This window comes from Cataglyphis hispanica, chromosome 9 (assembly GCF_021464435.1).
Source record: "Cataglyphis hispanica isolate Lineage 1 chromosome 9, ULB_Chis1_1.0, whole genome shotgun sequence".
NCBI classification, from domain to species: Eukaryota; Metazoa; Arthropoda; class Insecta; order Hymenoptera; family Formicidae; genus Cataglyphis; species Cataglyphis hispanica.
The window spans coordinates 7,882,165-7,905,598 of NC_065962.1; the positions used below are offsets into that span (position 1 = coordinate 7,882,165).

Consider the following 23,434-nt stretch of genomic DNA (forward strand, 5'->3'; position numbering starts at 1 on the left):
TTTAACTTAATCTGTTATATTTCGTGCACGCGCGCGGGACATGTTTATATAGTATTATTTATTTCAATGAAGTGCATTTTTTTACGAGTATTATTTTACCCTTATATATATATATATATATATATATATATATATATATATATATATATATATGATATATGTATGTATAATATAAACTTGCATACATGTAATATAAATTTTTAAGATATATAGCTCTTAACTAAACTGTAATGTCAAATGTTTAACGTTATCCAAGTATTCTCACAAAATATTGTATTTAATTCACTGAATAATCACTTGATTCATCAATTTGTCAATTATTAAAATTATTGTGGCGCGAGAAACTCTGTTGATACAAGTTAGAAAACAGGTTCAACGCTATCTAGTGGTAGCTTACTAATAGATGATGAGAACAGTATGAGAATAAAAAAAAATCATACTCTTCGAAAAAGACGGAATAGTGAGGTGGAAAAAAGCTGAAAGTTGATACGGAATAGTAAATACGAATCGAGCCGGAGTTTCGTCGAACAATGCATTGAATCTTCCTTTTTTTACGACAAATTATTTCGTTATATGTACGAATGGATACGAGATCCGTCGGCGTTGACGAAACGTCACAGTAACAGTTCCGCGCGAATTCACAGTGAGTGTCTTTGCAATTTTACATCACTTTGTGATTTGTACGGTTTCACGTATCCCGGATTCTGCGTTTTCGACGCTGCGTCGTCGACGCAGCATTAAATAGCTGATCTGCGTCATTATTCGGGATGTAATTTGTGCCGTGAGATACTTCTCCTAATATGATGTTTAAGATAAACGTTACGTTACACGGTCTATAAATTGTGCTACCAGTTTAACTAAGGATTCCTGTTGAATGTATCTAATTAATTATACGTAATATGTACATTTATATATCTGTAAGATAAGATTTATTTTATTTACATAAATCAGTTATTCAATGACAGAACATGCTTAGAGTGAAATAATTTTTTGTTTTTATTCTTATGAAGAATAAATGTCAGTTTGTTTCTACAGTGCTTTATATTGATATTATTTCATAATAAAGCTAATAAATTACAGATGTAATTATACGGTGGTGATATTCAACATATAAGTGTTGCCTGAGGAGAAGGCAAAAATCAGCGACATGACTGAAGGTTGGTTATTCAAATGTTCTATACAATAATAAATTTCGAAACTGAACTAATGAATTTATGAATTTTCTACAGGTGCAGAGACACAACCGAATGCGGGAAATGAATCCCAGACAGGTAAGTTACGTTTTATTGATGATTTATATATATATATATGCACAACTATCAAGCCTGATATAATTGAGTTAATGATTGTTATAGGTATCTATGTTATGTTATATAATAGAGGGGCTTTATTTTTTAATCTATTTTTCATTGTGCGATATTGTTTTATTAAATTGAGGAAATATTTTTATACTAGATAATCATTTATCACAAATATTAATATATAATTAGATATAATATTTAATGGTCTTTTAAAATTAATACAATTTATATTGAGATATAAAAGAAATTTAAAAAATGCTTTGTATATTTTTTTAAGTATAACAGTATATTAAAGTAGCTTAAAATATATATAATGAAAATGGATTTACAAATAAGTAGAAACATTTAGGGGCATATATTGCTTTTGCAGAAGCCTTAGAACTAAGAGCAACACATAGCGAAGGATTACATGAGGGAGCAGTGGAATCAACATCGCAAACCACATTTGAACCTATGCAAGAGCTGCTTACAGTTCATGGAACTACGCAAGGAGAAAGCAGCGACGCTGTCAGCATTTATACTGCGAGTACCTCGGTATCTGGTAATGGTAAGTTTTTAAATTTTAACAATAATATATTAAAGTACATATATATACATACAACATACATACATACATATGTATATATATATATATATATCTATATTATATATATATATATATATATATATATATATATATATATACGAATAATTACACTATTTTTTAGAATCAAGTTCGAGTAGAGTTAGTGCAATAACTGTCATATTACCTTGGGGTGCTCAGAAGGAAACAGTGAAGCCGCAGCAAATAGGAGACATGGATTTAAGACCTGGAGAATATGTGATGCGTATCCTGTTTGCAGAATTTACTTCACAGGCGGAGAAGAAGATGGAAGCTGTTATGACAGAACATGTAAGTGATCATTGAAACAACTATTAAAATAACTCTGTTTGAATGCTTAATTTCCAGGAAAAACAATTATCAAAAGTGTTGCAAAGGGGAGAAGATGCACAATTTGATCAACTTTTATCGGCTTTCGGTTCTGTTGCCGAGCACTGTTTACCATCAATATTGAAAGCACTTTTCAATTGGTACGAACGTCAACTTGTAGATCAAGGTGGTGATCATAAAAAACCTGCTGCTGGAAAGGAAGACCAAAAAGGAAAAAGGTAAGGAAATTAAAAATGAATATCTCTTATAAGTATATATTAATAAATATATTATATTTTAGCATTATGTATACAATAGTATCGGGAAGTGTAGAAACAGTTGAAAGAAGCGAAGCGGATCTCTTACAAGAGCGTAGAGATCTTGCTGTTGAATTTATATTTTGTTTAATGCTGATTGAAGTTTTACGCCAATTACCATTTCATCCTGGGCATGAAGATTTAGTAACTTATATCGAAAATATTGCTTTTAAACATTTCAAGTACAGAGAAGGCATACAAAACGAACCAAATGCAGCTAATATACATATTATTGCTGATCTTTATGCTGAAGTAATTGGAGTTTTGGCGCAATCCAGATTTATGTCAGTGAGAAAACGTTTTATGGTTGAACTGAAAGAATTACGAGCTAAAGAGCCAGGTCCTCATACTACACAGAGTATTATTTCTCTATTGATGGGGATGAAATTTTTCCGAGTCAAAATGGTACCGATAGAAGAATTTGAAGCATCATTTCAATTTATGCAAGAATGTGCTCAATACTTTTTAGAAGTAAAAGACAAAGATGTTAAACATGCTTTAGCTGGTCTTTTCGTTGAAATACTCGTTCCAGTCGCTGCTGCTGTGAAAAATGAAGTGAATGTACCATGTCTGAAAAACTTCGTGGAAATGTTGTATTCAACAACATTAGACATGTGTACAAAGTCCAAGCACAGATTAGCACTTTTTCCATTAGTAACTTGCTTGCTCTGTGTTAGCCAAAAAACGTTCTTTCTACAAAATTGGCACTACTTTTTAGCTATGTGTTTGTCTCACTTGAAGAATCGTGATCCAAAGATGTGTCGCGTTGCATTAGGTATGATTAAAAATTTTATATGTATTATTTTCCTAAAAAATAGAAATATATACATTTTTTGTATTCATATTACAGAGGCATTATATCGTCTACTCTGGGTTTATATGATACGAATAAAATGTGAAAGCAATTCGGCTACGCAAAGCAGACTGCAGAGCATAGTGAATTCTCTGTTTCCTAAAGGATCAAAAGCGGTAGTACCGCGAGATACTCCGCTGAATATTTTTGTGAAGATTATTCAGTTTATTGCGCAAGAGAGACTGGACTTTGCGATGCGTGAAATAGTGTTTGACTTGCTGTCTGTCGGGCGACCAATAAAAATAATTTTAACTCCCGAACGTATGAGCATCGGACTTCGAGCATTCCTCGTCGTAGCCGATAGTTTGCAGCAGAAGGAGGGAGAACCGCCAATGCCGCGTACTATGGGTGTACTACCAAGTGGAAACACCATGCGTGTTAAGAAGACATTCTTAAATAAAGTATATATGTGTAATTCTGATATATATAATATTTATGCATTTATTAAACATGACATAGTTGCAATTTAATATGTTTTTATAATTTAGATGCTGACAGAAGATACTGCACGAAGCATAGGAATGTCTTCGTATTTTCCACATGTACGCCGAGTTTTTGTTGATATCTTGCGTGCGTTAGATGTTCACTATGGCAGGCCTCTCATGATGACCAGCACTCAAAATATGAATAAGGAACCGGACGAGATGATCACCGGGGAGCGCAAGCCGCGAATAGACCTCTTTCGAACCTGCGTTGCCGCTGTTCCACGACTGATTCCTGATGGAATGACTGGTGCAGAATTAGTTGATTTACTGTCTCGTTTGACGGTACACATGGACGAAGAATTACGTGCGTTGGCATATCAAAGTTTGCAAACCTTAGTATTAGATTTTCCTGATTGGCGACAGGATGTCGTGCTCGGATTTACGCAATTCCTAGCTAGGGATGTGCAAGATACATTCCCACAACTTGTCGACAATGGCTCAAGGATGTTGTTGCAACTGCTGACCAGTTGGAAGAACGCTCTGACAAGTCCTAGTATAAGGTCTAAGGAACAATCGGTAGATAATACACGGGTGAATATACGAGTAGATGTTGGCATCAAGAAATGTGAATCAGGCCAGGTTTGCACTAATTTTTTTAGTTCTTTATAGCATATATAAAAAAAAACGTGCATAAAATACATACCAATGTTATTTTTTATTTATACAGAAAATAGAACCTGTGTCAAATATATTCTATCTAGTAGAAGGATTTGCATTGGTTATGCTCTGCAATTGTCGTCTTTATCCTCGAAGATTGGCTGTTCATATTCTTCGCGAAGTTAAGCTTTTAATGAAGACTTTAGGTAACTATATTGACCCAAATTAAATCTACAAAATGCATTGCAATGTAAGTGTATACATTTTTTATATCATTCTCAGGAGGACCTGAAGATGATCAATCTGTTATTGATGTGATTGATGCTTGCTGTCCTGCTGTCTTGGAAAAATGTTATCCTATGTTACCACCAGCTGAAAAAGCAGCCGCCGCATCTACATCTAATGTGGATTTACAATGGATAGCAGATAGAAGTAGTTGCGTTTGGACAGCTGGTAGTGTTTTATTTCCTATACTTTTAATGTATACAGACTATATATATATATATATATATTACATTTTCTTTATATTTTTTTTATATTGCAGGATTTCATGATGAAAACAGTACCAAAAGTTCTTCTTCACTTAATTTAAATGGGGCTGATCCATGGGCCAGTTGTCTATTTGCCTTTCTAGAAAAGGATAGAGTACTCACATTATGTCCAAATGCTGTTACTCATTCTTGGCCTATTGTCTTTACTCGCATAAACTCTCTATTTTCAGTAGTGGATCCCACGTAAGATTAAATCTTCATAATTAATTTATATTAAGTATACATTTCAATTTTAAAATTATTAAAACTCATTAAATTGAATACAGTCCGGTAAATGACAACAGAGCTTCATTACTGAGAAGTTCAACGACAGTGAGAAAACCGTTAAACGAGAGAGACGTTTATATGCATATTTGGAAAAATTATTTGACTTTTGGATATAGAGTCGTGCCACCTGTGCCAAATCCGGTTGTTCGGTGTGCCAGTCCAGATCTCAGTCTCAGGTTAGCATATAAAAATTTATGGCAGGTATTCAAATATCATATGGATCATCTCATTACATATTATTATTTAATTTTTTCAATAAAACTTAAATTTAAATGATTATTCATGCTTATTATATATCACTCGATGAAAAATACGTGTAATTGGGTGTATCGCTTCGCTCGTTGCAAATATAATTAAATAAATTTATATTTAATAAACAAAAGCGCAGCAAAGTACCTTGCTTGTCGATCGCTTTTTTCTCAGATTAATGTATTTGCATCGATAGAAGCTATACATGCGATTTGTATTTACACGTAGTTTGTTGAGATACTCAAATAAGATCGTGAATAATTAAAAGCTCGTGTTTAGTAAAATAATATATAGAGCTTTAAGTGCATCTAAGAAAAGTGAATTACGCAGAATAAAATCAATATCACTTGGTATCAATTGGTGTTGGATTACATTAGTAGCTATCATTCCACAGAAACATCTTTGTTTATTCGTCTCGGGAAATTTTACATTAAATATATTTTACAGAATTGTAAAATAATTTATAGTTTTTCCATTTTAAATGTTAATCCTGTACACTGCCACATGTATCGAGTTATATATATTTTTTTTATATCTTTTTAATTAAATGCACATAAAATATATATCTATTACTATACACAATATATACTCTATTTAATATTGTGCACATTTTACAATGGCGATTCTGCCATCACGTACACTGGCACCAATTCGTACCAAATTCGCGTGTTGCATTCGGGAGCGGGATCCATATCTGCTCTATCCTTTTCCTCTACGCACATACGTCGCTTTATTTTTCGCAACATCACATCTCTCGCATGCTGTTTCCTATCGTTCTATGTCTCGTACATGTATATCTTTATTTCCTTCTTTGGGAGATATTAGAGTAGTAGACTTTTTGAGCAGTATTGAGCAAATAATGTCTGATACAAGGAGCATTGGTGGTACACTGTATTGCATACTCTAGTGGTCAGCATACGGTGGAGTTTGGTGTGTTGTGCATGAGTAAGGAGTTGAGTCAGAGCCTGGAGAATCTCGGCGGGGCGCAGACCCTGCCGGGTCGGTTTTCTGTACCGTCCATTTCCGGCATCTACACCCGTCACAAGCGTACCAGGTGAGCCTGAGAGATTAATAATTGCAAACAAAAACGACCATGCTTCCTTTGATGTCACCCGGGATTTGAACGGTCGTTGGTAATCGCACTCTGTATTTTCCATTGTTGAATCTTCGTCTCTTTTCTTACTCTTTTATATAACGCAACACAGTTTGATACTTTTTTTTTCATTGAATTTTCAGCTTCGTGCTCGAGCTTTCTTGCCGGCCTAACAATTTTTTTTTTGTGCAATCTTGCGTATTGCCATCCTTGCCTAGCCTCACGACCGTTCCCGATCGCTTTTTTCTCAGATTAAACTTTGGCGGATATATTTAAGCGCACACAGAATATTATTAATTTACGAATTGTATAAAGGAAAGCTAATGTAATTAGTTTGTAAGTGGTGAAATACAGTAGTATTTTTTTCGCAGTTCTTCGCCAGACAGTTTATCCGCAGAACGTGGTGATAACAAATCACCTGGCACAAACGCGAGCCCGGCAGCCTTATATAAGCTGACCGTACCTTTGCTGAGATGCGAGGCTGTCGACGTCAGAGATGCTGCGGTGCAGGCAATTGGAAAAGTGAATGCTGATGCTTTAAAGTAAGCACATTTTCATATGAAGAATTCTCTATGAGTTAAAATAAATGCAAAACATTTTTTGATCATCTTACGTTTGCGACAGAGACTTGATGGAAGAATTGGTTCCTTACATCCGGGAAGCGGTGGATCGGAAACAGGAAAATATGAGACGGCGAAGAAGACGCGATGCTTTGAGATTGCAGCTAGTAAGAGTACTGGAATTAATTGCCGAATATGGAACATTCGGCATCTGGTGAGTTATATACTTTTTATATATTTTTATTATATATATTTTTGTTTTCTTCTCTCTATTTGTTTACATTTTATATATAAGTTTTAAAGAAATCTGTGTAATCTTTTTCCAGTACAGCGGTTTTAGATCGTGAAACACAATCCTTACATCCTACATTTGTCGAGTATATAGATGGCGCACGCATTTATTTAGAGAACGAGACCGATAAGGAAGCACCAGCTGTACGAGACATTAAATTGCACTTCTGTAACTTCATCAGGAAAATGATTAAAAGTTTTTCACGTAAGCAATTTTATTCTGATCAAACTCAATTCTGAGTTTTGAAATAAGTTTATATATAATGCCTTGACTCATTCATTATCTTTTTTTTTTTTGTTTCTCCAGTGGAGATATGTTATACCTTGTTGAAGAGGGACTTAAGAAGAAATCTATTCATGCTCTTTGCTAGTTGGGCCGGTGTTTATGGCAAACCGCTTACAAGCACGTCGTCTATGCAAGAGGAGGAAAAATCTTGCACGGAGTTGCAACTCTCAGCCTTGCAAGCTATGAGTGGATTACTCTGTTGCGGATCATGTTTTAATCCACAGTCGCTTTCGGAAGAGGGTGCCATTTTATATCAATGGTTAGACTCATTATTGGCCAGTAAAGACGAAAAGGTAAATTAGTTTTTTCTTATATAAGCTTTTATCTGTAAACATTATTTTAACATTCAAAATTACATGTATAAAATTATATATAATTAATAGTATACAGAGTGTCTGATAATAATTCCCTATCCATAGTGTGCAGATAGAGCAGATAAAATCGAGGAGAAAAGTTCTGTATTATTTTGTGATTTTCGCAATACTTATTGTGAGAAATTAATTTTAAAAAATCGGTCAATGTGCATGATTATTAGCGCACGGCAGCAAAGAATGGCCCAACATGTGGTTGCTAGGACGCGAGAATCCGTCACGATCACCGTTACATACCGCTCGTATGTAACCGTCTTATCATTTATAGAGCGCTCCTACTGTTTTGCTGCACATCTAGCATCACGTAACAGTAGGATGTCTTTTCTCCCCGCGTACTTATTCTCGCGGAGCCAATTTTTTATAATTAATCTCATTATATTTTGCGAAGATTGCAAAATGATAAAGAAACTTTTCTACTCGGTTTAACCCGCTCTACCTGAACATTACGAGGCGATTATTATCAGACACCCTGTATAATATTATTGAATTCATTATCAATTGAATTAAAATATCCCATATTTTATCTAATGTTATACCTTTGTTACAGATTTATGCACTCGCACGTGAAACCGTTGTATTATTGCTCGAAGGAAATCCCGATATTGGTACACTATTGGATTGGGTGGTGGATCGTTGCTATACTGGCGCTCCACAAGTAGCTGATGGCTGCTTTCTCGCTTTGGCAACAATTTTCAGTGCCAGGTATGCACAAATTCAAAAATTTATGTCTTGGATATAAATGTATCATGTAAAATCACGTTTTTATTGAGTAGAGGAAAATATTATATATATATATATATATATATATATATATATATATATATATATATATATATCGAATAAATACTTTAAAACTTCTGTATTAATGGAGACATTGATATAATCGTGATATAATAATAAGACTCGCGAATATTGTAAACATGTTTATGATTTGGTCTTTCTCAGAGAATATCCTTGCGATCACTACACCAGCATCATCAACGTCACGTTAATGAATACAGGATGTCCTCGCGCTCCGGTCCACGATGCTGCGCTTCAACTTCTTCAATTGTTGGATCAACGTTTTTTCGGAAACGTAGGTCCGCTTTCAGCTACAGAACTTGATACTGGTAAGTAACTTATTCTTCTGTATTATACTATACTGTATATATCTGTGCTCTATAATATATCAGTTTTTAACTATTTACTTTTAACACATGATTTAGTCAGTTAATTGTAATGAAACGAATTTTTTGTTGTATCACAATCCTTTATTTATTGAGAGCTTTTGCATTTCCTGACAATTTTTTTGTTGTGCATTGTCAAAATGTGATTGTTTTGTTGAATTACATCTACGCGTGAATTCTGAAATTCTGAAACTGTAAAAAATGGGAAGTTTTATTAAATTGTTCGCAAATCTAGAGCATTGCTTATTTATTAACATAATTTATATAGCAAAAAAAAAAAAAATGGAAAAATTTCTTAATCAATGTAATTTTCATGCACAATTGTCGTTGTTATTATTAATTTTTATTAAATATTTACCATACTGTTTTCCATGGCTCGCCATCTGTATAAGAGTTCCGCTTCTTCTAGTATTTGAACGTTTTATAAACATGTCGACCATCGCTCTGCGAAAATTCTGTCCGCTGGCGCAATAAAAAATAAAGTTTATTCCGAAACTTGTATCGAATAACAGATTGCACATTTGTTGCGCGAGAGAGAGCCATATTGGTGATTTGTTACAGTCCTAAATTTAATAAATAATAATAATTACAAAACAAAAATAATTATTATTAACACACTGTGAAATATTAAAAATATTATTACCAAAAAAGTGTAATTTAATATATAAATTGACAGAGTTCAAATAAAAAAAAAGTTTATACTACAATACGATACTATACGATTATATAAAATGTGATTTAATATTGATAATGGATAATATATCATAGCCGTGATTATGCGTATATCCTTCTATTACACAGGTAATTTCTACAAAAGTATTATATAATGCGCAAGAGCATTAAATGAGATTCCATTAATATTGTAATTTATAGAAAAAGAAATTTTTCTAAAAAAGATAAATTAATGAAATTTTTATTATCCATTTATATTTTAAAATAAAAAAAAATTCTTTATGTAATGATCGATATTACGTCGATCGATTTAACATATTAAATGTAGATACGTACGTAAAGAAAAGCGATTACTCTGAGGACGAACGATGGCATATTAAGACAGAAGAATGTGCTCGAAACGAGCAGAAGCATTTTTGTAACCTTAGTCTGTGGCATTCTATCTCGAAGAGTCTGAGTTTTATCGTTGGAAGCGTTGGATTCTATAGTCAAAGTTCGTCGGACATGGTCAAACTTGTAAATATTGCGCGCTATCAGAGTATTGAAGATCACTATCATGGTCAGGGGCAAAGCGAACGTCATGACTGTGTCGAAGTTATTGTAGGCGTTTGCCCAGGATTCCCAATTACTGTCTAAGTCACAGCCATTCGTATTCTTATTGGACCTAGAGAACAGGAGTACCGGACTGCACACCAAAATCGCTAATATTGTCAGACTGATCACTGCCGTTTTTGCTCGAGCAACCGTACATAAAGACTGACGACGAAGTGGCCACCTGACCGCCACATATCTTTCGACGGTAAAGGCCACTATGAGCCATACGCTGAGAAAACTGCAGAGAGTGCTGATATAAATGAAGAATTGGTTGAATCCCCATCGATTGAACAGATCTATTTCCACCATAGCGAGCCAGACTACAAAGACTGTCACCAGGAAGATAGCGTCGCTTATTGCCAGCGCGCCCAAATAAATACTGGATGAGAAATAACGCAGCTTCGTACCAAAGAACACGCATACGGATAAGCAGTTGCCCAGCAGACCCAAATGTACAAGAATCGGCGTGTAATATCGTTGGATGTCTTGTAAAATTATACTAGTCACATTTTCTTGTATTATTGTGCTTTGGTTTTCAACGAACATCCTTGCGTATAAATTTAAACTTGTCTGCAATCGGTGTCATCAATGAGAAGAGAAGCAGAATACGACAAAATTGCGCTGAGCATAGAGCGTATAACAGCTTGCGTCATATACGATGCATCGTATCAGTATTGTCATGTACGATGCAATGTACCTGCAAGAGCATTGGTGTTATATTGAAAGAAAAAAGAGAAATATAGAGTTCTACATGCATTTTCCTCTAAATCATATATCGAGATTAAGACTGAATTTGGAAACTGAAGAAACTGGTTACTTGATGTTTCGAAGCCTTACATAATTACAAGGGCATCGAAAATCAGAATTTTTTTTTAAATAAATAGCCTTTATATTTTGAATAAATAACAAAATTTATATTTCATTGGGTTATATTTTTTAATTAATTTCAAGTATTTTTATTTGAATTATTTTTCAATAAATCTTAATGGAATTAATTTTGCATTTTAATTGTCAAAGTTATAATTGTTGATTATGCAAGATACATTTTAATTGTCGACGTAGTTTTTAATATAAAAAAGATGGAATTGACGATTGATATTTCCATACATTATTCAATAATTTTTTTATTTGATAAAATAAGCGTGTTTGCATCTATATGATAATATCATAAAATGCAATATCAATGTTTACTATAAAAAGTAAATTTATGAGGAGATATAGCATTTATCATGCACACACGGAAATCCTTCACACGTAATAGATATGCTATCATTAGCGATCTTATTATTGAAATTCATTATTGTAATTAAATAAATATGTTATACTTTGATATTGTTTAAGATAAAATTTTATTATTATTGAACTGAGTCAAAATATTCATTACTCGATATATGTCTTGTTGAGTTACTTTTTCAATATCGATATCTATTTATAAATAAAACTAAGAGAGAAATCACTTTATGATACGATGATAACTGCATGAGAAAAATTCTTGTCTGTGCTACTACACAACTGAAAATCCGATATAATTTTCCTTCAACTTTGACATATATTTTTTATGAATTTTAATAGCAACACTCGTTTTAAATATATCGAATAATGATTCTATTATATCTATTTTATTATATTATATTCTATTATATCCATATAAATGCAGGAGAATCTTAATATTAGTTCGATGATAAAAATAAAGTGTTTTAGATTTCTTGGGAATATTCGTTATAAACTATTTATTCGAAGAAAATAAATATAATCACTTTAAGTGATTATATTTACCTCCTAGTTTTTCAATCTTATGCTCTTTAAGTGTTTATATTTAGTTCCTAGTTTCAATCTTATCTGCTCTTATGCTCTTTCTGCATAAGTTTTATGATATTTAAGAAAATAAAATTTAATATAAAAATAAAATTTTGATATATATCACTTTAATATAATATAATTGTGTGTGTGCGCGTATAATTATATAGAAATTTATATAGAAGTACTGTAATAAAATAATTAGATTTAAATATTTTCTTTAAAAAGTATAATGGATGCTTTTTAATTTTTATTTTATTCCAATTAGTTGAAAAGGCTCGTCAAATCCTCTTATATATATATCAGAAATTGATGCATACCTGTTTATTGAATTTTAATTAATGGATTAATGGTTTATTTGCGAGAAGAGCCAGATGCAAACCATTTATTGGACTACTATCCAGATTCTGTAGACATTTGACATGATACAATGCTGAAAATTGTTTTTAATTAACTGCGATATTCCAAACACTTGAATCTTTCACTATATGTCTCACGCATTAGACATAAGATCTTAATATATCGAATATATGTAAAAACGTATATATATCCTTTTATATACGCGCAACACATGTTATGTTCAGTGCCGGTGTAAAATTATCACTCACGCATAGATATTATTTGAATTTCTCATTTCAGATATTTGCGACACTTTAATTTAATACCACACAATTATTTATTAAAATTAAGTATAAATGATTAAGTGGATTATATAATAATCACAATATTTTTTACTTTGTTTTATTTTTAAAAGAAAAGCAATGAATTATTAAAAGCATCGCGATGGAATAATTTGGATTTAATACTTGAAACATTTAACTTTAGGGCACTAATATTGCATTTTTAGAGAAGAATGTATCCGTGTGCTGTTTCAACTATTTCTGTTAGGTGCCTGACGCAACCATTCCTGATAAAGCTCGGTGCATCCAACATTCTGGCTTCTGCGCATCAAACTTGTATATAAATTTCCGGCTTTTCGCGGCGCATGCTATTCTATCATATCATGAAAAAAAACTTATATGAGCTTATTGAAAAAGAATCTTATACAGAAGTACATTAACATAAAAGTGTGACGAGTTTCTTTTCTCTTTTAAAAATATATTTGATTTTTGCCGGAGAAAAAGTTATTTATTGATGTAAGATATTTTTTGCAAAATGTACACATAATTATATGTTCAGAGATATAAAGAAATCATACACTATGTGCACGTGTTATAAAAATATCAATTTGATTTGGTTAACGTAAATAACATAAATACCAATTTGCCAATTTTATCAATTAATTTTTAATAATAAGAAAATAGGGACAAGTAATAAGTCAAATATAAACCGGACTTTTTTATTGCACGCCCTAATCATTTTTCTACATAGTTTCCATTATGAATAGCTAAAGCATTTTTGCCACCGAATTAGCAGTTTTTTAATTTTTGTGTCATAAAAAGTAGTGAGACGTATCTAAATTAATTGCGCACCGAAGAATTGATGTGGAATCGGATTTCGACACATCCCACTACTTTTTATGACACGCAAATAAAAAAACTGCCAATCCGGTGGCAAAAATGCTTAATGAAAATTATGTAGAAAAATAACTTGCGTGTGCGTTAAAAATATTATGATGGAATAAAATGTTTTGGAAAAAGTCCGGTTCATATTTGTCACATAATTATCGATTTTTCAAAATTCTTAACATGTTTTGTCACAGGACACAATGATCCTCTTGCCAGTTCCACTGCAACTGTGACTTCTGGGCCAGGTCAACAAAGTAATCCTGCAGGTGAAATTTCTTCCGGTGGCACAATTAGAGGTGGTACATTAGATGTCCTCTTATCAACCACTTATTGCCGCAGTCAAATGTACCTTTCACGACAATTGGCTCAGTTACATCCGGAGCTAACAATGCCAATGTTCAGTGGTAAGTGGAGAATCTTTATTAATATTTTCACAACCCTAATTGAAAGATTTATTTTGTAATATAATGTAGTTATAATATAATAAACGAACGTATAAAACTAATTTAAAAAAAATTATGTTTTGTGTAATTAAAAGATGAAATTTTTAATTTTCATGTTTTTGAAATTTTTTTTAAATCAAAAGGCTGAGAATTTCTTAATATTTCTTTAGACACATTTCTTATCACACATAATTCGATATAGTTAATTACAGTTTTCCGTATTATCTCGAGTTAATTGATTTGTTCAGCGAAATGCAAAATGTGGTTGATTAAACATTGTTTTATTACTTTTTCTGTAATTCTAATATCGTACCAGGTCTAATATATTTTAAATTAGTTCAGTGTAACATAATTACGAACTTTTTATGTCTATGTAGGCGTGTATGGAATATGCTCGAAACACTTCAGTTGTAGAAAAGTATTTTTGCATGAGCTACAATTATTTAGTCATAATTAAAAATTTATTTTTTTTCTTGTATTTAAATTTTCGAGTTATTTTATTTTATTTATTTATTATTGTTGTAATGTGAAAACGTATTGTGGAAACAATTTAATAAAAAATATGTTAATCGTAGGTAAGGAACGCTCAAAGCATAAAAATCTTGCAATTCTTTTTTCTAAACTGATATTATTTTCGTACAAGATAATGTATTTATAGCATACGCTTACTTTAGCAGTGAAAAGCTTACTTATTTAAAGAAGCATCCAAAGAGAGATAATCTCTTTTGTAAATAATTTTAAAGCTATTTATATATATATAGCATTTCTATTTTTTATAACTTTGAAAAATATGCACAATTTTGTGAATGTGTTTATAAAAGTAAGGATTTTTTGAAATTAAAAATCAGTTTGAATGTGATTAATAAATTTATATAATATAGAATACTATCTGGTATGATAAAAAATTGTTATGATTTTCAAAAGCTTTGACATATGAAAAAGAACTTGCAGTGCAATGCAATTTATGCAATGCAATTTATTTTGCATTCTAAATAACGCGATTATTATAACGCAGCTGGATTACTAAAAGATTACTAAAAGAAACAGAGAATTTATTTGCTTTTATTATCATAGAAGCGCACGCAATAAGAAAGTCAACACAAATTTACGCAGCAATGTACGATCTTAATAGAATTACAGTTATTTGCATTAACAATTGATCCTGCAAATGTAATAAAGGTAATGCTAATTATATAATATAACAATTCTCATATGTCTATTCTTTCATCGATTAACGTTCTGGAGGCGTGTTGCATAAATTATATAAACATTGAATTATCGCTGATTATCTGTTTAACGCCTATTAATTGGAGAATTTGCATTAATATTTTATAATTCAGAATAATGCGTCAATGAAGGATATTTTGAAAATTTGTTTACTATTACAATATATAAAACGCACAATACAATTATTTGTAATACAAAAATACACACCAATAAATCAAATAATAAATATCTGTATGATACACCACAAGAATTTATAAAGAAATAAAATATAAGTTTTTAATTGAAACAATTGAAAGATTGCATCTATTAAACACGTGGCGTTTTAATTATTTATCGGATAAATGATTGATTTATTAGTGTGTTAGCTATGATTTGAATATAGAGATTTTCATGTATACTGCAATGGACACAATTAATGATATCCACTGCTAAATTTTATCAAAGAAGTATATATATTTTTGTTTCTTTATGCCATTAAGTATTTTTAATGATGTAAATGCTGATGAGCTCAAGAGTAGAGTGATGTAATTCTCTTTTTTTAAGAACTTGGTAAAGTATATATATTTTTCTTTTATTTTCGAAATCATATTTTCAAATATTTTCACATATTTTCAAAAATTTGTTTTAAAAGTTAGCCACATAGAAAATCTCCAAAAATTTAAAAACCTAAAATTTTTTAGTTTAAAAATTAGATTAAAGAATTTGAAATTAAAACTATCTCTCTTAAATCTTAAAATTTAATTTTAATGATTAATAACAAAACAAACGAATTTGGAATGTTCTTTAGATTGTTCGAGGAATTAGACTTTTTAAATAAAATGTAGGAACGACACATTCGTAGATTGAGAAAAACCGTGACCCTTTTTTATGAATTTAACCTTTTAAGTACAATCACATTTTTAATAAGTTGCAATGTTCTCGTTTACATAATAGATTGATGCTCTTCGCTTTAATTTTATGACATGCATCTTGACATGCATCCTTCATGCAACGGATCATTTTATGGATGTTTAAGAAATATGAAAGACTGATGTAGCACATGTGCTTACGAGAGAAACAGAAAGGGAGAAAGACAAAAAATTCTGTGTAATAAGGATACTAAAATAATTCCATTTAGTAATTACTGTCTTACATGTTTCTGACAAATTGATTATATTTGTTTGCTTCATTGCGTTCGAAACGATGAACATTTTGTTTTTGAAACGATGTAACATGAAATGACAATTTTATCTCGCGAAATTTTATATATTATATTGCATTCGATAACAGCGTGCAACACAGAATAAAAAAATTCTATTTTAATCAAAGAAAGAATCTTTTATTCGTATATTTTTTATGGTTATATTTTTTTTCATTGATAGACAGTTTGATTCAGATATCCTCTAGACAATGTATTTTTTTATAAATTAAAATTTTTGAACTTGTGGAAGTTTTGAAATGTGCGTTCTAAAATTAATCATTATAGTTTACTAATGGATTATATAATATATTTTATTTTTATATGTAATAATTTAATTTTATATTTATACATTAGTTTTTACACGATAAAACATTTTAAATTAATTAAAACCAAAAATATATTTAGAAAGATAAAGATGATCATATTTCAGATTTAGATTTCAAATTTAAATTATAAATTAGAACAACAAATATATTATATTAACAATTAATATAATGTTACCGTACAGAATCATATCACACAAAAGGGAAAAGAATTGTAGAGAAAAAGAATGAAATATTTATGTTAATTGTTTTATGTAATCTTATATTTCTGAAATACAGAAATGCAATGAGAGAATAGGCGGCATTATTGAGACAACCGCAAATAATTACAGGTAGTCATGGAAGTAATTACATGTGCTTTTACGTGCACATATGCTCTGAAAACTAGTATTTATGTATTATGCCGAGGAAAATAATGAATGTTCTTCTACATCTTGATGTTTCAAATGGAACATTATATCAATACCGTAAAAAGCAGTATTGCAAATATATTCAACCATATAATCGAGATATGAATTAAATGCAAAATGGGAGTAAAAAGAGAGAGAAAGAGAGGAAGAGAATAATAATGTCATTTGCATTAAATTTACTTACATTGCAAAACAACCGTCGTATATTTAAATGATTTCAAGTAAGAAGAAAGTTATGTATACATACATGTATATATATATATATATATATATATATATATATATATACACATGTATATATACATAACTTTCTTCTTATATAATAAGATGAGAAGAGAGCTGAGTAAATTTGACAAGAACACACAAAATATTAAATGTTCACATATATTAACGAAAATAATCGTTAACATATATATTTTTAATAATTGAATCTATTTAAATAATAAACAAAATGAGAGAAAAAAATAAACAAAATGAGAAAAATAATATAAATTTATAAAATGATGTATATTTATATGGATTCACATGGATTTAGAATAAAGTTGCAGAATCATTGGTAGTGGCTTAATATTTAATTACTAATTAATGTCGACTAAGAGAAAATATACCAGTAGAATAGCATTATTGAAGTAAGTTCATATGATTTGGTTTTCATTTAATATCTCAGTAATTTACATGTTTCAGAAATTACACATCGGTTTCAAACAGCCCGTAGAGAAGTTCGGCAATTATTGCTGCAGTATTTGCTACCCTGGTTACATAATATGGAACTTGTTGATCCTAATGTACCACCACCATCTAATCCATTGAGTTATTACCAGGTGAATAAAGCTCATTTTCATATTTATCTCTGGAATGATAGCATTGCGGAAAATTCTAATTTGCAATTAAATGCAAGAAATATTAAGGAAAACTAATAATCGATAAAAAGATTATTCAAATAATAATTATAAAAAGATTATTTCAAACAATAATTATAAGATTATTACTAAAAGTGATATACATAAATTTGTATATTACAATATAATGTTATTATTCGAGAGTTTATAAAACACTGCAAACTTGCAAACTCACCTATATTTTACCCATATTTTATTAGAATTAGAATTTTTTCGTTATAATTCAAGGATTATATATTTAAATTATCGGAAAGTTGATGGGATAACCAAACTTTGCAAGCTTTTAATTGGACAACGTTTCTCATGGTGCATAACATAATGCATCTCTTTATTCATAAACAAATACACAAAATAACACGAGCAACTTTGAAAAATAAAATTATTGTTTGAAAAAAAATATTACATGTGTTATGAAGGTGAAGAGAAATTATTATTACTTCAGATATTCTTGCATGAAACGAACTTTACTCATTTCATGATGATAAATCAAATTCTTTATGCATTGTATATGTCATAAATAATTTAATTTCAACAAAAAGCTAAAAAGAAAGTTTGGAGGCGCCGGGTATCGATCCCGGTACCTCTCGCATGCTAAGCGAGCGCTCTACCATCTGAGCTACGCCCCCTGTAATCTAGATTGCGGGCAGGATTGTTTTGAATCGCGATCATGATCTACTTTAAGTAAAAGGATTCAAAAAGTGATTTTGGAGGCGCCGGGTATCGATCCCAGTACCTCTCGCATGCTAAGCGAGCGCTCTACCATCTGAGCTACGCCCCCTGTGATCTAGATTGCGGGCAGGATCATTTTGATTCGCGATCGTGATCCACTTTCAATAAAAGGATTCAAAAAGTGATCTTGGAGGCGCCGGGTATCGATCCCAATACCTCTCGCATGCTAAGCGAGCGCTCTACCGTCTAAGCTACGCACCCTTGTTACACTTGATTTTAACGACCATTTTTTAATATAATGAATGATCTACTTTTAGAAGGAAGCTTTACATATAACTTTGAAAGATTTCTTAGTATTTATTTCGCTGCTTTACATGTATAAAATGGCTATATGACGTCCGTCTATGACGTATTGATTTTAATGATCATTTTGAATTCTGATTGATGAGTGAAACTTCAGATATGATGATGAAAGCTTTTCATGTTAATTGTAACGCCTTGCTTATATAAAATTAATGAGCTATGCCACTGCGATGTTTATGATATTAATGATTAAAGTTATAAGCGATCTCTCTTTGACTAAAAGCTTTAAATATCATCTTGGAAGATCATAGCATTTTACAAAACAAACAAATACACTATCTCAGTTTAGGATTTTATTTATCTCATGTAAAATTGATGCTTTATCATCTTAAATATCGGTGATTGACGTTTTATCCGGCGATCGTGTACACATAGACTATATGTATTAGTAGACTATAGGTATTGGTTGTCAATTAAGACGGATTAATTTTACAATTATGAAAGTGCATTGGAATCTTTTCATAATTCGATTGGCCTTTGAGGAAATTGGATATAGATTTAAATAACTATTAAACAGTCAACGCAAACGTTAAGAATTACATTCCGATTTCAATGTAGTTCGTGAATGGCGCAATGTAGTTTGCAAACACGGAATGGATGCATGAACAAAAATTTAATGATAAAATACGATAAACATATGATCGATCTTTTTATAAAGAATATTGTTTTATGAAACATATAGAAAATTTTGAAAATTTTTATAAATATAAGAATATATTCATCACAATAAAAAATATAGAAATTGATGCATTATATAATAAAATTTTAGTAAAGATGAAAAATTACACACAAAAATTTGTGGTAAAATATATACATATATAGTTAAAAATATAGACAGAACTTTCGATAAAAAGATATGATGAAATTTTATCACAAATAGAAAGATTGATTACCATATCCAAGATCTCATTATGACACTTGGCACATATTTTACAATTATCAAATATAATAATGATTATCTCAATTTTATTAATTATACACTTCTAGTATTAGATAAATTTTTAATATTAGAAATACTCATTTTCCATGTAGTTTTATAAAACTATAGGAACTGTTATGATCGTGAAGGGGTTTAATAGTAAAATGTTTTACATACGACAAGTACCGGGATCAATCTCTGAGATATTTTGTTTTGATTTTGTTTATCACACGATATCATCGACTATCGTAATTATTCTCGTTATCATATCGAACATAGGGGACGTAGCTCAAATGGTAAAACGCTCGCTTCGCATGCAAGAAAGGATCGATACTTGGTGTCTCCAAGATTTCTTTTTATCCCGTGTAATTATTAATGATTGTAATCTTTATCTTTTTAGATCTTTTATTATTCTATATTTTAGATATTAGCTTGATTGTGAATAACTTATTTGAAATGATAAAGCGTGACTTAAGCGTGGCATAAAATGCGGTGTGTTAGATTTTTGAGAATAAAATCCATTTTTTGTTCAAATAACTTAATAAAGAAAGAGGGAGAGAGAGAGAGAGAGAGGGGAGAGAACATAACACACCCATTGTATTCGTTTTCTATTCGATTAGTCATGATAGTAATAGCTTTAATCAATAGAGATGGAGGAATGTAGGGAGAGAGAAATAATTCAAATGGTCATCGAGAAAATTCGCTTTGCATGCAAGCGTTATTGTAATCGATTTCCAATACCCGCACCTTTTCTTTGATATTTTTCGTAATTGTCAGTGGTAATAATATTGCGATATGCAAATGATTAATATCAGTGCTGTTCTGTCACATCTTGCAAATCGATCGTTAAATTTAATGAACTAATCTTCAGTAGAACGTAGTTAGAATTTCAGTATATATATATATATATATATATAAAAGCTTGCTGGTGATTTTTTATCCAAGAAGTATCTAAAAAAATGTTTACAAGATTTTATCCTATGCCATACATTTTTTTTTTTAATAATGAACGTTTATTTCATTAGTATTACACGAGCGATGTAACACGCGGAGGAACACGTAGAGAAGGCTGGGGCAGCGCAGAAGCGACGGAAATGGTGCTCAACAATCTCTTTTACATTACAGCAAAGGTACCTAAAATACTTTAGTCATTTATATCATGTTAAGCATTATTTAAACCACCGATTTAAATATGTCACAGTTCTCGGATGAGCATCCTAAAGAGACAGAGGAACTTTGGGCAACTTTATGTGGTTGCTGGCCGAACAATCTCAAAGTTATAATACGTTATTTGATTATCATCTCGGGGATGGCGCCTCAAGAGCTGTTACCATATGTAAGTGAAACTTTTAAGATTATTTTACTCCGCAGCTGACAAAGTGGCAGAGGTGTAATCTTCGAAAGTATCGAAATATTATTTATCAGGCGAAACGTGTTGTATTGTATCTGGCGCGGGCTCGTCCGGATCGTCTTGTCGATGAAATGATGACGGAATTAGAAATGGTCGAGACTCTAAATTGTTTAATTGAACGGACAGAAACGCCACCTTTTTATCGACTCACCAGCATGCGGAAAGCTTCGTCGCATAGCGATGCTCCAGCGGCCGATCCCGCCAATCCTCCCCGTGATCTCGGCATCGAGAAAGGCACTATTCATACGAAAAGACATTCCGGAGAAGATCCCGTCAAAACTGGGTAAATAACTAACAATAAGTTTACTAAAATTTATTATTCATCATTGAGATTTCATAAATTAAATCTCATTTTATTTTTTAAAAATGCAGGACTAAAAAAATATCTTTAGAAAGCAGCTATTTAAAAATATTATTTTTTTATATAGTAATGCAAATTTTATTATAGTTTTTCTTAATATTTATATTTTCTTCATAGTTCCAAATCCGATACCGCACTACGAGCACTTGCGGGGTTTCAAACTCCAAGGGTGGAAAAGACGAGGACTGCAAGCGGTCCGTCAGTTCTTCCAGACGATCTATCAACTCCGACCACGGAAGCAGAGGTACGTTATTCAATTAAAACTTGGTGACATTTAGCAAATAAAGAATCATAAATTTTTACGATTGAAAGATTTTACTTTTTAACTGCGAAGTAGAGAAAGTTCGAAAAGATATTAATTTTTTTAACAATTTAATATGAAAATTAATCTTCTAATTTTAGTTAATTACCGACGAATCGTGTTATGTCGCTCGTAACGGGCCTGCTGGAATAAATGGAAAAATGCCGTGTGTCGACGAGAAGTTCGATATTCCTCAACCACATCCTTTACCGATGCCAGAATACGGCGGATATTTTGCTCCTTTAACTGAATATTTGCCTGACAGTTCTCAACCAATAAGCGGATTTCATAGGTATAATTCCAATTCTACTTAAATTTTTATTTACTTTGTTAAGCCATGCACATTAATAATTCTTCTATTACTGTGACTCTTAGGTGCAATATCGCCGTGATGTTGCTCACTGACATAGTCATCGACGGAATTCAGCTGGATTGGGCTATACACGTCCCTTTGATGTTGCACATAGTCTTTCTCGGTTTGGATCACTCAAGGCCGTTGGTGCGGGATCACTGTCGTTGCCTGCTATTGAATTTACTGGTCGTGCTTGGTGATCATCGCGATCACCTTGGTGTGGCACGCGTACTTCTCGCTTCCAAGACGGAACAATTGGGATTGGGATTATCGACACCGGCGTTGCCAGTGCTGGAACACAACTTCACTGAAATGGATCCGGAATTCGACAGTTACTTGTATGGTCCTCCACCAGTTCCGCCACCCACAACTCCACCAATATCATCTTCGCCGCCTCCACCCTCTTCTCCGCCACCTCCGCCACCTCCTCCTCCGCCGCCTCCTCCACCACCAATACCTCTCGATTCTTCGGCATCTTTGCCAATACCTCCGCCACCTCCACCTCCTCCACCTCCACCACCATTACCTTCTTCAATTGCGGACGGTACATCTACTTATTCGTCTTTATCAAATTCGACATCTACCCCGCCAATGTCGATGAATCACGGGAATCATTCGGCAGCAGATGATAATAAGGATTATGGGAATTCTCACGCGTACGGTAAAATATCCATGCAAATATATATCTTGAATATTTACAAAAAAAAA

General features: G+C 31.7%; 2 protein-coding genes and 2 non-coding genes across 11 annotated transcripts in view; 1 reads left to right on the plus strand and 3 right to left on the minus strand.

Annotated features, from left to right (window-relative positions):
* Positions 1–23,434, plus strand: part of LOC126852092 (protein furry) — a 36,464-nt gene that overhangs the window by 4,781 nt on the left and 8,249 nt on the right. For 3 of the 7 annotated variants that reach the window (XM_050596554.1, XM_050596555.1, XM_050596556.1), the window contains 27 exons: positions 1,081–1,157; positions 1,230–1,271; positions 1,672–1,848; positions 2,009–2,193; positions 2,251–2,450; positions 2,513–3,303; positions 3,379–3,782; positions 3,870–4,445; positions 4,534–4,669; positions 4,746–4,916; positions 5,008–5,197; positions 5,281–5,457; positions 6,438–6,584; positions 6,995–7,165; positions 7,248–7,397; positions 7,510–7,679; positions 7,782–8,053; positions 8,679–8,833; positions 9,077–9,240; positions 14,063–14,272; positions 18,136–18,272; positions 21,327–21,431; positions 21,503–21,637; positions 21,727–21,995; positions 22,191–22,317; positions 22,476–22,666; positions 22,750–23,387. In XM_050596554.1, coding sequence (XP_050452511.1) covers positions 1,148–1,157; positions 1,230–1,271; positions 1,672–1,848; positions 2,009–2,193; positions 2,251–2,450; positions 2,513–3,303; positions 3,379–3,782; positions 3,870–4,445; positions 4,534–4,669; positions 4,746–4,916; positions 5,008–5,197; positions 5,281–5,457; positions 6,438–6,584; positions 6,995–7,165; positions 7,248–7,397; positions 7,510–7,679; positions 7,782–8,053; positions 8,679–8,833; positions 9,077–9,240; positions 14,063–14,272; positions 18,136–18,272; positions 21,327–21,431; positions 21,503–21,637; positions 21,727–21,995; positions 22,191–22,317; positions 22,476–22,666; positions 22,750–23,387 — 6,100 coding nt within the window. In that variant the 5' untranslated portion in view covers positions 1,081–1,147. Of the gene's footprint in view, positions 1–413; positions 644–717; positions 877–1,080; positions 1,158–1,229; positions 1,272–1,671; positions 1,849–2,008; positions 2,194–2,250; positions 2,451–2,512; positions 3,304–3,378; positions 3,783–3,869; positions 4,446–4,533; positions 4,670–4,745; positions 4,917–5,007; positions 5,198–5,280; positions 5,458–6,437; positions 6,585–6,994; positions 7,166–7,247; positions 7,398–7,509; positions 7,680–7,781; positions 8,054–8,678; positions 8,834–9,076; positions 9,241–14,062; positions 14,273–18,135; positions 18,273–21,326; positions 21,432–21,502; positions 21,638–21,726; positions 21,996–22,190; positions 22,318–22,475; positions 22,667–22,749; positions 23,388–23,434 lie in introns of those variants that run through there. The other 4 variants (XM_050596553.1, XM_050596558.1, XM_050596557.1 and 1 more) reach the window with 3 other exon arrangements.
* Positions 9,240–13,230, minus strand: LOC126852108 (thyrotropin-releasing hormone receptor-like). Of its 2 annotated transcripts, XM_050596593.1 has the most exons (4): positions 12,681–13,230; positions 10,306–11,260; positions 9,656–9,860; positions 9,247–9,489 (listed from the first exon to the last, which is right to left on the minus strand). In XM_050596593.1, the coding sequence occupies exons 2-4, from the start codon at positions 11,107–11,109 to the stop codon at positions 9,386–9,388; spliced, it is 1,113 nt and encodes a 370-aa protein (XP_050452550.1). In that variant the 5' UTR covers positions 11,110–11,260; positions 12,681–13,230; the 3' UTR covers positions 9,247–9,385. The 2 variants fall into 2 exon arrangements, with proteins under 2 accessions (XP_050452548.1, XP_050452550.1); XM_050596591.1 differs by lacking the exon at positions 12,681–13,230 and having other exon boundaries at positions 9,240–9,481; positions 10,306–11,538.
* Positions 18,904–18,976, minus strand: Trnaa-agc (transfer RNA alanine (anticodon AGC)). Its single transcript has one exon. It is a non-coding gene; the product is annotated as a tRNA-Ala (tRNA).
* Trnaa-agc (transfer RNA alanine (anticodon AGC)) lies at positions 19,056–19,128 on the minus strand. Its single transcript has one exon. It is a non-coding gene; the product is annotated as a tRNA-Ala (tRNA).

Excerpts from the sequence above, each read along its gene's own strand:
- LOC126852108 (XM_050596591.1), bottom strand. The coding sequence starts at position 11,109 with ATGTTCGTTGAAAACCAAAGCACAATAATACAAGAAAATGTGACTAGT. Across the intron at positions 9,861-10,305 it reads GAGTAATCGCTTTTCTTTAC|GACTGTAACAAATCACCAAT; the intron begins GTACGTATCTAC and ends TATTAAATTTAG. Across the intron at positions 9,482-9,655 it reads GAGCCATGGAAAACAGTATG|TTTCAGAATTCACGCGTAGA; the intron begins GTAAATATTTAA and ends ACAGTTTCAGAA.